At 38.5% G+C, this 12,281-nt stretch overlaps 1 protein-coding gene across 1 annotated transcript; it reads right to left on the bottom strand.

The window, feature by feature from the left end:
• Positions 1 to 5,678: 5,678 nt before the first annotated feature.
• LOC103803048 (GTP-binding protein Di-Ras2) lies at positions 5,679 to 11,975 on the bottom strand. Its single transcript, XM_009075581.1, has 2 exons — positions 11,948 to 11,975; positions 5,679 to 6,510 (listed from the first exon to the last, which is right to left on the bottom strand). The coding sequence occupies exon 2, from the start codon at positions 6,469 to 6,471 to the stop codon at positions 5,872 to 5,874; it is 600 nt and encodes a 199-aa protein (XP_009073829.1). The 5' UTR covers positions 6,472 to 6,510; positions 11,948 to 11,975; the 3' UTR covers positions 5,679 to 5,871.
• Positions 11,976 to 12,281: the final 306 nt, after the last annotated feature.

Here is a 12,281-nt window from a genome sequence, read left to right as displayed (position 1 = left end):
AATGACTTGCTATGCCAATAGGACATCAGGAAATCCATGGGGCCTGGTGGAATCCACCCCAGAGTAATGAATGAACTGTTGAAACATCTTGCCAAACCACTTGCAATCATCTCCCAGCAGTACTGGATAACTGGAGAAGTTCCAGCTGACTGGAAGATAGCAAACATGATGCCCATCTATAAGTAGGATCAGAAGGAGGATTCAAGGAACTACAGGCCTGTAAGCCTAACCTCAGTTCCAGAAGGTCATGGAGGAGATCATGCTGAGTGCCATCACATGGCACATGCAGGGCAATGAGGGGATCAAGTGCAACCAACATAGATTTATGAAAGGAAGGCCCTGCTTGACCAGACTGATCTCCTTCTATGACAAAGTGAACCACTTAGTAGATGAGGGGAAGGCTGTGGATATAGTCTATCTGGACTTCAGTAAAAGCATTTGACACTCTCTCCCAAATCATACTTCTAGAAAGCTATTTGCTCATAGTTTGCATGGGTGGACTCTTCAGTGGGTAAAAGACTGGCTGGATGACCAGGCCCAGAGAGTTGGAGTGAATTGGAGTTAAATCCAATTGATAGCTGTTCTCTAGTGGTGTTAGCAAGGGCTCAGTATTGGAGCCAGTCCTGTTTAACATCTTTATTGATGATCTGGACATGGGGATTGAGTGCATTGTCTGTAAGTTGGCAGACAACACTAAACTGGTTGGGAATGTCAATCTGTCTGAGAGTAGGAAACCTCTACAGAAAGACCTGTATAGGTATGATCCATGGGCTGAGGACAATTGCGTGAGGATCAATAAGGAAAAATGCCAGGTCCTGTACTTGGATCACAACAATCCCATGCAGTGCTACAGGCTGGGGGAGAGGTGGCTTGAGAGTTGTTCATCAGAAAGGGACTTGGGGGTGTTGGTTGACAGACAGATCAATATGAGCTAACCGTGTCCACCGGTGGTCAAGAAGGTCAATGGCATCTTGGCCTTTATCAAGAATAGTGTGGCCAGCAGGACTCCATTTGCCCTGTACTTGGCATAGCAGAGGCCACAACCCAGCTACTGTGCTCAGTTTTGAGCCCCTCACTTGAAAAAGGGCATCGAGACCCTGGAGAGAGTCCAGCAAAGGGCATGAGGCTCATAAAAGCTCTATAACATATGTCATAAGAGGAACTGCTGAAGGAGCTGGGATTGTTTAGTCCTGAGAAGAGGTGATGCAGGGGTGACTGCATCACTCTCTAGAATTACCTGAAAGGGGGTTTTAGAGAGGTGGGGGTTGGTCTCTTCTGCCATGACTGCAGTGAGAGGACTAGAGGGCATGGACATAAACTGAGACAGGGAGATTCAGACTAGATATTTGAAAAAAATTGTTCATTGTTAGGGTGGTCAGACTTTGGAATAGCTTGCCTTGGAAGGTGGTGGACTCACTATCCCTCAAAGTGTTTAAGAGGTGTCTGGATCTGGCAATGGAAGATACAGTTTAGGGTTTAGGGGTTACAATGGAGTAGACTTGATGATCTTAAAGGTCTCTTCCAACCTTGATGATTCTATGATTTTATTATATGGAAAACATCTGCAAAGAAATTACTGACTGAATTGTGCAAACCCCAGGACACTGAATTGGCCCATCCACTGTTCTGCAGTAAGTTGTGTCAGGATTAGGACAAAACCTAGTAAATTATGGCATATTAGAAAAAAAAAATAAAATTAACATGTTCTGGGGTGTCTTCTACTAAAAATAAAAAGCTTTCTGGACTGCAATGTGCAAATACTTAACAGTGACATGAAATATGCATTCAATACCCAATATTTCATCACTGGTTCAAATGCCTACGCATGTGCCTAAGTATTCAAGCTTTTTTGTTGATCCCTCCATCTGCTGGCTATGAATTATTGCTTACATACAGAAATTATTATTTAAATGAACAATTTTTGCCACATCTTCTGTACTGCAAGAAGTGCTAAACTATTATATTTGACTTTTTTTTTTTTTAAAAAGGTAGTAAAATAAAATGCAATAGTAGGAAATTTTGCAAAATCATCAGGAATTTCACAGAAATAAGGAGGAATAGCAGGATCCATACAACAAGTTTCAATTTTTCACAAGCACAAAATTTTACCTGTCATTAGTTTTAAGCAAATAATAAAATATAGACTAGCTTCCAGAACAATTTTGGTTTTGGTGGCCAAAAGGAACACCTACTGATAATGGTGGGTGGGGGGGGGGTGTTCATGAAGGTAGATTGCTTCAACAATGCTATATAACATAATACTGCTCCAATTCTCTCAGGACTGATTTGCATAGCTGAAGACTCTGGGGCACTGCCTAATACGTACAAATCCATTTTGATTTAGAGAACTGCCTTTATAGTTTAAAAAAACCAAACACTTATGAAACCAACACAATTCATATACCAATAAGACTTCTTCCAAACTTGCGTTTGCATTTAAAACTTTATTTGTATGTTCAGAACATCACCACAAACATAGAAACTTGTAGGCACAAATGACTTCATAACCAATTTTTAAATAATATATTTGCTAATGAAATCACAACAACACATTTTCATTATAACTACATACCTTTATATTTCATATATGCATATAAAAGTCATGCATTTTAAAGATTGATTTTGGCTAGATCATGTTTTCTAGATGCTAAAATTCACTGTAGACCTTACAGGTTTTAAATATTTTTATATACGTGTTAAAGAGTTTATGATACTGGTATCACATTCCCAAATAAAACACAAAATGTAATAAAGCAGTATATTTTCTTTATTTATCTTACATGTTTCCATATTAAAAAAAAATAATTCTATAAGTAATAGCAAAACAAATGTTTAAAACCAGCTCAAACCTATGCATATATGTACAATCTAATAGTATAAACTAGGACTACAATGCAAGGGTATAAAATATGTTATCTTTTGAGTCTGTGGTCCTTGAGTAATATTGCTTCTGTACTGGCCTTGCTTTGATACATGCAAGTCCATGAAATACTTCATGGCTTATTATGTAGCAGGTGAGGAATCACAACTGGGAATTAAAGGAAATGGTCCTCAAGCCTAACATTGGCAGCTACTTGTTTTATTTACACCTTTGTCATACAATTACTCTTTTCTTGCTATGAGGCACATTCAAAAAAAGTCCAGGGCCAAATTTCAGCCTGTAATATCTTTGCAGTCAGTACATTTTAAGTAATTCAGATCCCCTATACTGTACTTCTGCAAGATACTTTGCTATGTAAATAATTTCTCCAGTTAAAGTAATAAAGTTAAAAGATTCTTTATACAGCCTTTTTTTTTTTTCTCTTTGTCATTATTCCATGCTGGCTGCTAAGGCATGTGCCATGCATGATGACCTTTGGCACCAGTGTGTTAGCATCCATGGGCAATCCCTCTACTTTTGACCTCTGTATGTGACTCATTACTCCTTACGTGTGATCATTCTTTTGAAGTTCCAGGTTCATCCATGGAATTCAATGCTGTGATGCTGAGTATCATCAGCAAGTTTTTTTACAAACAGAGTAGATTTATAAACATTTATAAAAGTATTACCAAACATAGTGCTTTTAAAGGTTTTACATCCCTGATCTAGAAATACTGTTTGTTCTATTGACAGACTGTCAAGAAAGATGCACTTAGCTGTGTAAGTCAAACCAGGTTTCTTTATGTATTTCAGAAACTATTTAAGAACATGAAAGGATGGTCTGACGAAACACAGAGTGAGCACTGGACTGGGACAGAGAAGATCTGATTTTGTTCCTGGGTCTGCCACTATCCTGCTAGGCAACCTACGTGCCGTTGCTTCCTCTCTTTGTGCCTCACTTTCACCACCTGAGAAGTTAAGTTATGATGCTGTCCTTTGCAAAGTACTTTGACATTGATAGAGAAAGAGCATCGTGTAAGAGCCAGGAATTTACTGTTAATGAAGAGCCTACGCTTTTTTTCATGCTCTTTCCAATTCTCTCTTCTAATGCGATGAAGTTAACACCAAAAAAAATTGTCTTCCTTGAAATCAGTAGGAGTTTCACACTTGGATTTTACTGGTGCCAGAATTTCTTCTGAACAAATGACAAAATTTGTGCTCCTTTCTAGACAGTGCTAGTAGCAATTCTAGCTCAAAGAAATGTATGCTATCGCTCCACCTGTCAAATATCTGCACATTTTTTAGAAAGACGGGAGGTGAGCAAGCTCTGATAGAACAATGTAACAATTTTAATGCAAATATTGCATTTGAGCATCTCCTGGAAGATATTTATAATGCAACAGCATGCATACTAACAATAGTAGTACTTGACAGCATTTTCCCATAGTATGGTTTTGATATAAACATGTACCAAAAATATGGTAGGGCTTTTTTATAGATTCAAAGCAGTTCCTAAGGTGCAAATTGTGGCTTATGCAATCTTAATGTGTCTTTTAAAAACTATGTGCTTATTTTATCTTTGATGGCCTTTTGTTTTCAGTGGGATACATACTTCAGTCATTCATACTAATTTTTTTAAAAGCTTTGGAAAGACATCCAGGAAAGCTCACATTTTGTACACTTTTTCCCCTTTCAAAGGTTTAGAGAAGAGCAGGTTTCCCTGACAGAGTGTTTTGAATACTTTTTTTATTCTGAGCTTTGTATTGCATTGCAACACAGTAGTGATTGCAGTTCTTATTATGCCAAATCCTGTAGTGTTTATCCAAGAAAATCTTCTTACTTGTGGGCCCTAACTCCAGACATAGGATTTGGTTCTATAAATAGTCACATAAGCTCACATCATGGGTTTAAGTGGCAAACATAAAACACTTCAGACAATATAAAGGCAATAGATCTACTAGTGCATAAACATAAACCCTTTCTACTTGGAATATAATAATGTAAAGAAGTAACACCTAGCTAATCTGATAATTTGAATAAAATCTTTGCCTACCACATTGACTCCTCTCCAAGGGTACCACCAGTTCAAAAGACATTCACTAATCACACCATGAGTTCATTTAACCAGCAGCAGTATTTGAACTGAGCCTTTCCCCTAGAGGCTTTTGTAGAGGACTCACCAGTTAGTCCTCCCTTGGGAAACTTTCTGTTTGTATATGCACATCATTTTTAGAAATCTGACATTCTCCACAGACAAATGTCTGCTCTTCTGAAATATATCTGGGCTAGAAGCACAGGTTATTCTTGAAGTGATGGGTCCAGAAAAGATGATCTCCATCTCTCCTACAGGAACTGGCTTCACCTCAACCTTCAGTTCAAACTAAAATCATAAAACCTAGTGCATCACACTAGAAAGATATATCATGCTGGAGGGTAGAGATAATATGGTTTTTTTAACTGCTACCCCCACACTTCCTTTTACTGTGCAATAGTTCATTCATTTGGCAGGTCCAAGATTACTTACTGTCCCACCAGTCAGTGATGAAAATGGCACAGATTTGTTTGTCCGCAGTATCCTTAAAGGACATGATTAACACCACCCATCATGCACTTGTATGTTCTGGGTTCTTCCAACCATTTCTTTGTTTTGATTCTGACATAATATATTGCTTTGTCTTGCAGTTATTTGCCAATAATATTAAGTTGACTTTCCAAATATTTCACATTATGTGAATGATGAAAATTCTTCTCTTTTGTAAACTACAGCATTAAGTATCCTGGGCCATCTTTCCTTTTCCTCTTGATTTATTGTCACTGATAGCTAGAGTACATGCATTTTTATTTGTTGACTTTTTTTCATAGTAACCATAGTACCTCATTTTTTCAAATTCAGAATATTTCTTTTAAAACAGATACTAATAAATAGGATCTTGCATGGCTGTTTGCTCTCTATAGGTTTTACATGCGTATTGTCAGATGAGAATTCATGGATGACTTCTTGCAGTGCAATTTCACATCACCACACATTTGCCTTTCAGCTTCTCCTTTCTTTTCTGCTGCTTGCTTTTTTTGCCATCAATTTGTAAACTCACAGTCCTGCGTTTCTCTAGGTTTAGCAATTCTTGGAACAACTCTTTCACATTGTGGTTCATCTTAGCAGAGGTCTCCATGAAGGCACATTTCCACTTCTTAGCCATGGCTTCTCCTTCACTGCTCTCCACCTCTCGATTTTGGTTTTCATCATTTTTGTTCCCCACCAACATTATTGGAATGCTTTCTATGTCTCCTTTAATCTGACATATTTGTTCATAGATTGGCTTGAGTTCCTCTAAGGACTGCCGGCTGGTGATAGAGTAAACCAAAATGAAAGCGTGTCCTTTAGAAATAGAAAGACGTTGCATTGCTGGAAATTGATGGCTCCCTGTAGTGTCAGTTATCTGCAAAGTGCATATGCTCTTATCACAGCTGATCCCCTGCCGATAGGTGTCTTCAATGGTAGGGATGTAGCTCTCTCTGAAAGTGCCTTTCACAAATCTCAAGACCAATGAACTTTTGCCCACTCCTCCAGCTCCAAACACAACAACCCTGTAATCATTGCTTTGCTCAGGCATATTTCGTTGTGTATCACTTGCTCAGCTAGAGGGAAAAATCTAGGAAAGAAAAATCACAAAAACAAGAAGACAGACATTAATGCAGGTACATGTGCAGGGTGCATTTTATGACCTCTTTCCCAATAAGAGAAATGGGGGTGATATAAGTGATGACATACTAGGTATAGTAATTTAAGAAGACTTGCAGGGGGTTATAGAATGTTTTGTTTCAGTAGGAAATTTAGGATTTGCAATCCAGCCTGGACTGGTAACAAAAGTCAATCTTCATTACTTTGTGGCTGATTTTAAATCAACACTGTGCATTTCAGTATTCTTTCTACTAGACTAATATTCACAGACATAAAAAGTTGCATCTGGGAATTTCACCAAGGCCTGAACAAATTGAAGAAAACTGAATTACTCTTCTGTTTCTAAAATACATCTTCTCAAATCATAGTTGAAACACATCAGTGTAGAGGTCTGAATATGCCACCTCTTCAGTAGTTCTGGAATTTATCTCCACTACAACTGGAAAACAGTTCTGAGTGACATCTAAGACATATTTGTAGATTATTCAGCAATAGCATCAAGTGTGCTTTGTTTCTCACTTTGGGAGCATGTGCCTCACTTCAATGTGTTTTGCCACCTGCTTTTCAGGTCAAAAAGTAGATTTTGATAAACTGGGATTGCTTACATTCAGACTGCCCTTTAATGCTAATATTTATCTAGCAGCAGATGATATTTGACACAAGACATGCTGTAATTATCAGAGAGGTTGAGCAGACTTATTCACAACATTTTTACTGGCTTGTATTGTTAAGGTTGACAAGTTAATACATCAAAGGTCACAAAACTCTGTGATTCCTGAAGTCAGTTCCACTTGACAAAACCCATCTGTAAATAATAGGACCACAAATATTGACATAATTGTTAAATAACAGAAATGGTAAAGTTCTCATATGTTTGCAAGCTGTAGATGTTTTAGGGTTCATTGAAATAAATGTGAAGACTAATTTGACCTCCAATCAGTAGCAGCTCATCAGGCACACAGCACATATAAGTTTTTTTTATATTCAGTGAGATTTGGGCAAATGAACACTAAAAAATTGAACTCTAAAAATTGAAGAGTCTAGGATATTGTTACTTTTGAGACCAAATCTAGATAAATAAAAGGTACCTGTGGAATGAACCACAAATTTTTTCTGCATTTGTTCTTAAGAAAATGGGCTGATATAATAGGGAACCTTGCCCAAGTACCTTAATGGTGCCAAGTGATTTAATTTGCCTGTTGCAACATTGCCTGTTAGCAGTAAATCCAGAACAATCCAAAGGGATTTCTTTCCCTTGACAGAAAGCTGTCAAGCTATTTCTTCATTGCAGCAGAAGAGATTGCATTGTGGGGCTGGATTTCAAGTTACAATTTACATCTCTAACAGAAAGAGAATAGTGATGTTGCAGAAGTATGGATGCTAGTGGACCCCCCACAACCTTATCCCAGTGCAAACTCACACCAAATATTTTTCTTCTGCATTCTACATTCTGCTGTCTGTGCCAGTTATACTTAAGGTATGGCAACCCACACTGCACTAGTATCTTCATTTTGTTGTTCAGGCATACCCAGATTTTGTTATCCTTCTTGTCCAGGGCATCCTATTCTGGCCTAATTCTAATGTCTGAGTAAGCTGAAAACATCTGCCTTTACATAATGTGTTAGATGAAAGAGTAGTACTTCCTCATCTGCCATACTGTAGGCAGAATAACCAGTGCAACTGGGAGATGCAGATCCTGAGGCAAAGTGGAAAGCTGCCACAGTTCTGCCTACCCAGTTTGGCTTCAGGCAGAAGGCATCTTCATCCCTTCCATCTCTCCTACACTACAGTCACTGTCACTCTGAGAGATTTGTTTAAATATAGGAGATTGATAAATAAGGGTGTTCATCCTGAAGCAATGAAGCAAAATTGTTTCTCTGACAATAGAATTCAAGGAATGGAAAGAAAAGTAGCATTAGAAAATGCACTGATGTATGTGTTTACAGAAGAGGGAAAACCCTCTAAGGGACAAAGAAAATGAGTGAGCGGCTCATACTGTTAAGATAGCAAAAAAAAACCCCAAAACAAAAACCCACTCAAAACAAAGCAAAACACCACAAAACCACCAAACAAAGTACCCAGAAAAAAAGTGAGAAGAGCAAGATAGAAGGATGCTGTTCTACTGAGAATAAACCTGTACCTCAGAGCTGCAAAGATGCAAATTCAGAGCAGTCATAGAGCTTACAGCTGTGGGTAACTGCATAGAATGTGTTTCTCGTGAGCAAAAAGGCAAGAGAGAAAAATTTGGATATTCTACCTCAGAAGCAGCTTAAGCATTGCACAAACACATAATATGTAGCCTAGGAATTATGGGGTAAGGGGAAAAAATGCACTATGAAATATTTTACTGTGAAAATCAGGGAAATATGGAGAAATTAAATTTTAAAAGCTAGCTGAGTGTACTCCTGTTATACCAAACTTCATGCTTTAAGCATGCTCAGAAATCTCTCAGAAAACTGACACATATGGTAGCTCAAAACACTGCCCAGCACAACCCCAAGGCCTTCTACACAGAGCTGCTCCTCAGCCCATCCAGCTGCAAAGGAGCAGCAACTTCAGTTACTGTTTGGTCTGTCAGTCCTAAAGAGCCTCAGTTTTTCCAATATAAACATTACAGATTATTCTAATTCTGTTCTGCTCATGAACTGAGAGAAAAATAAAAAAGCTCATTCAAGGCTTTATGATTCCCCTGGAACAAGGTTCCCTGAAATAATTTTTAACGTATTTTTGCATTCTCTGTGTGAATGTGGTCAGAGGGCCTCCTGCAGTGAAAACCATTCCATAAGACTGTGGTGCACTTGCACACAATTCAGAGCTTAATGCTTTTCATACTGCCCTATTAGCTTACTGATTTTACTTTGTCTTAGAATATGTTAACTAAAACACACAACAGAACAAAATGAAGTATGACACTGTTGCATCAGCTTTTGGTATTCTAGCCAGTGCTGGTATGAAAAAATTGACATGAAAGAGATCCGACTTTTCAGATGTATGAGGTCATTTCCAATTAATATTTTCAAAACCTGTCAGTTTCATAATCTGCACATTAAAAATGGCAGATGCTTTTTAGATTTTAGAACTTACTTATTCTGTAGCAAAACTTAATTTGCTGCCTTTGATACTTTAATAAATTTTATCAGCAAAAATTTACTATCATCCTCTGAAGGGTCAGTTTATCAACACTATCTTCACTTAAAAAAGCAAAGCACTTTTCACAACATACATCCATACCCTTAATTTTTTAATTGTCTGATTGCAAAGTTCAGCAAACCAGTGAGTCTCCATATACCTCTGATGACTTACCTCCGTTTTCTGCAGATGCCCTGCTAGCGCAAGGCTCAAGTTGCTCTAGTTCAGCCTTGATGGTCTATTCACTGGGACAACTCACTGCCTCCATTTCAAACTCAAATGCACACCTTTATGTTGGTCTGTATGCTTTCCCTAGCTGTCTCTGACATGTGAGGTGAAAGAACTGAAGGGTCGTTATGACAGAAGCATGTTGTTCAAGGTCTGAGTCATTTTTATTAAAATCAGTTATTTTGTTATACAGAGATAAAAAAATATGTATTTAAAGTGTTTAAACAAAGTACGTCATGTTGCAGATTATGCTCTTTATAATTCAAACTCTAAATATTATTTGTCTGACTAATCACGTGTGGGTGTATTAACATTTACTAAATCAATGTCACTGGTCCTGTACCCAGCCACTGGATTTCCATAGTCCTTTCTTATGTTCAATTGGCTTTTTTATGGCCTAACATTTCTATCAGCTGCATTTATGGCTTGCCTCTTATGCTTTTATTAATGACTGGCCTCTTTTGTTTGTATTTAGGCTATGGATAATGTATGCAATAACAGGTGAAAGGTATAGGGAGGCTGAAAAATAACTTCTGTAAAAACTAATCTACCTGAATACCTACCCTTAGAGTAACATGAGATTAGAATCTCACAGCCCTTTCAGTTTGTACTTGAAAGTAGGTACAGAAAAAATTCACCCACTCCCCAGTCTTTCCACAGTCTTAGGTTTAGTTGCAAAAGGTTGTCACCATGTTTGCATTGTTAGACTAACATGAAGTATCACAGGTTTTAAATTTCTTTGAAATTTTTTGACTAAATGGTAATTTTTAGCATGTATTAGTTTTAGAAAATAACTTGATGCTACCTTTGCTTTCTGGAGCCAGAGGCTCAGATTCAGCCTTAACTGATCAGCTTCTTGAGGTTTTATGATGTTCTACTGAGATATCAGTCTAATGTGCAATTGTCTGATGCTGTGTATTAATTTCCTGAAAGCTCTTTTTCCTCATGTAAAACCATCTCATGTCAGTCACCAATTTTTTTTAAGCTCTGTGACGACATCTCTGTTTATATTGCAATTTTTATTATGAAAATCAAATAAAGTACAAGCAATGCATTTAGTAGAAAATTTCACCTCAACTTAAATTAGCAGTCCATCAATATCCAGTGATGACACAAAGACACAAAGTGCAAGGTGAAGAATGTAGCTATAGGTAAGAAGGATTTCAGCATGGCTATAATGATAATGGCCATTTCACCATATCAAAGGTGATGTGGTGGGAAATGTGGAAAAGAGAGATTTTTGCTTGTTGAGTGTTATGTACATAAACAAGCATTTCTCAGGGAGTATATTCACCATACCTGCCAATGAACATGGACTTCAGGAATGGGGACTGTCCTACTTCCAGTGCCTTCATCTTTTACTGTAAGACTCACCTTTTCCTTCTTTCCCTTTGCTTGGATGGCTTTGGCCTTTTCAAGTCATGGAAAGCTGGACACCCTTGAAACTGTCCTATATGACATCTTTGCCTCTAAATTAGAAAGATATGGATTTGATGGGTGGACCACTGGGTGGATAAAAAACTGCCTGGATGGTCACATGCAAGGAGTTGTGGTCAATGGCTCACTGTTCACATGAAGACCAGTGAAGAGTAATGCCCCTCAGGCATCGGTGCTGGGGCTGATACTGTTCAACATCTTTGCTGGTGACATGGGCAGTGGGATCAAGTGTACCCGCAGAACATTTGCTGACGGCACCAAGCTGTGTGATGCAGTCAACATGCTGAAGGGAACGGAAGCCAGCCAGAGAGACCCTGACAAGCTTGAGAGATGGGCCAATGCAAACCTCATGATATTCAACAATGCAAAGTGCAACATCCTACACCTGGAGCATGATAATCCAGACACACCTAGGTTGGGTAGAGAAGTGACTGAAAGTAGCACTGAGGAGGAGGACTTTGGGGTAATAATTGATGAAAAGCTCAACATGAGTTGGCAGAGTGCAGCACTCGCAGTCTGGAAAGCCAAACAAATCTTGCGCTGCATCAAAGGGAGTGAGGCCAGCAGGTCAAAAGTGGTGATTCTCATGCTATGCTGTTCTTATGAGACCACACCTGGAATACTGCATGCAGTTTTGGTGTCCCCAACACAAGAAGGACATGAAACTGTTGGAGAAAGTCCAGAGGAGGGCCACAAAGAGGACAAGAGTATATTCTCTACCAAGACAGGCTGAGGAAGCTGGAGCTGCCCAGCCTGGAGAAGAGAAGGTTTCATGGGAACCTCATAGCAACTTTCCAGTATCTGAAGGAGGCCTACGGGGAAGCTGGAGAGTGAGTTTTTGTTATGAACTGTAGTGACAGGACAAGGAGTAATGCTTACAACCTGAAAGAGTGGAAATTTAATTATATATTAGGAAGAAATTCTACATTGTGAGGGTGGTGAGATACC

This window comes from Acanthisitta chloris, unplaced genomic scaffold (genome assembly GCF_000695815.1).
Source record: "Acanthisitta chloris isolate BGI_N310 unplaced genomic scaffold, ASM69581v1 scaffold25, whole genome shotgun sequence".
Taxonomy (NCBI): Eukaryota; Metazoa; Chordata; class Aves; order Passeriformes; family Acanthisittidae; genus Acanthisitta; species Acanthisitta chloris.
The sequence above is the reverse complement of the archived record's forward strand: the minus strand, read 5'-3'. Positions and strand labels throughout refer to the sequence as shown.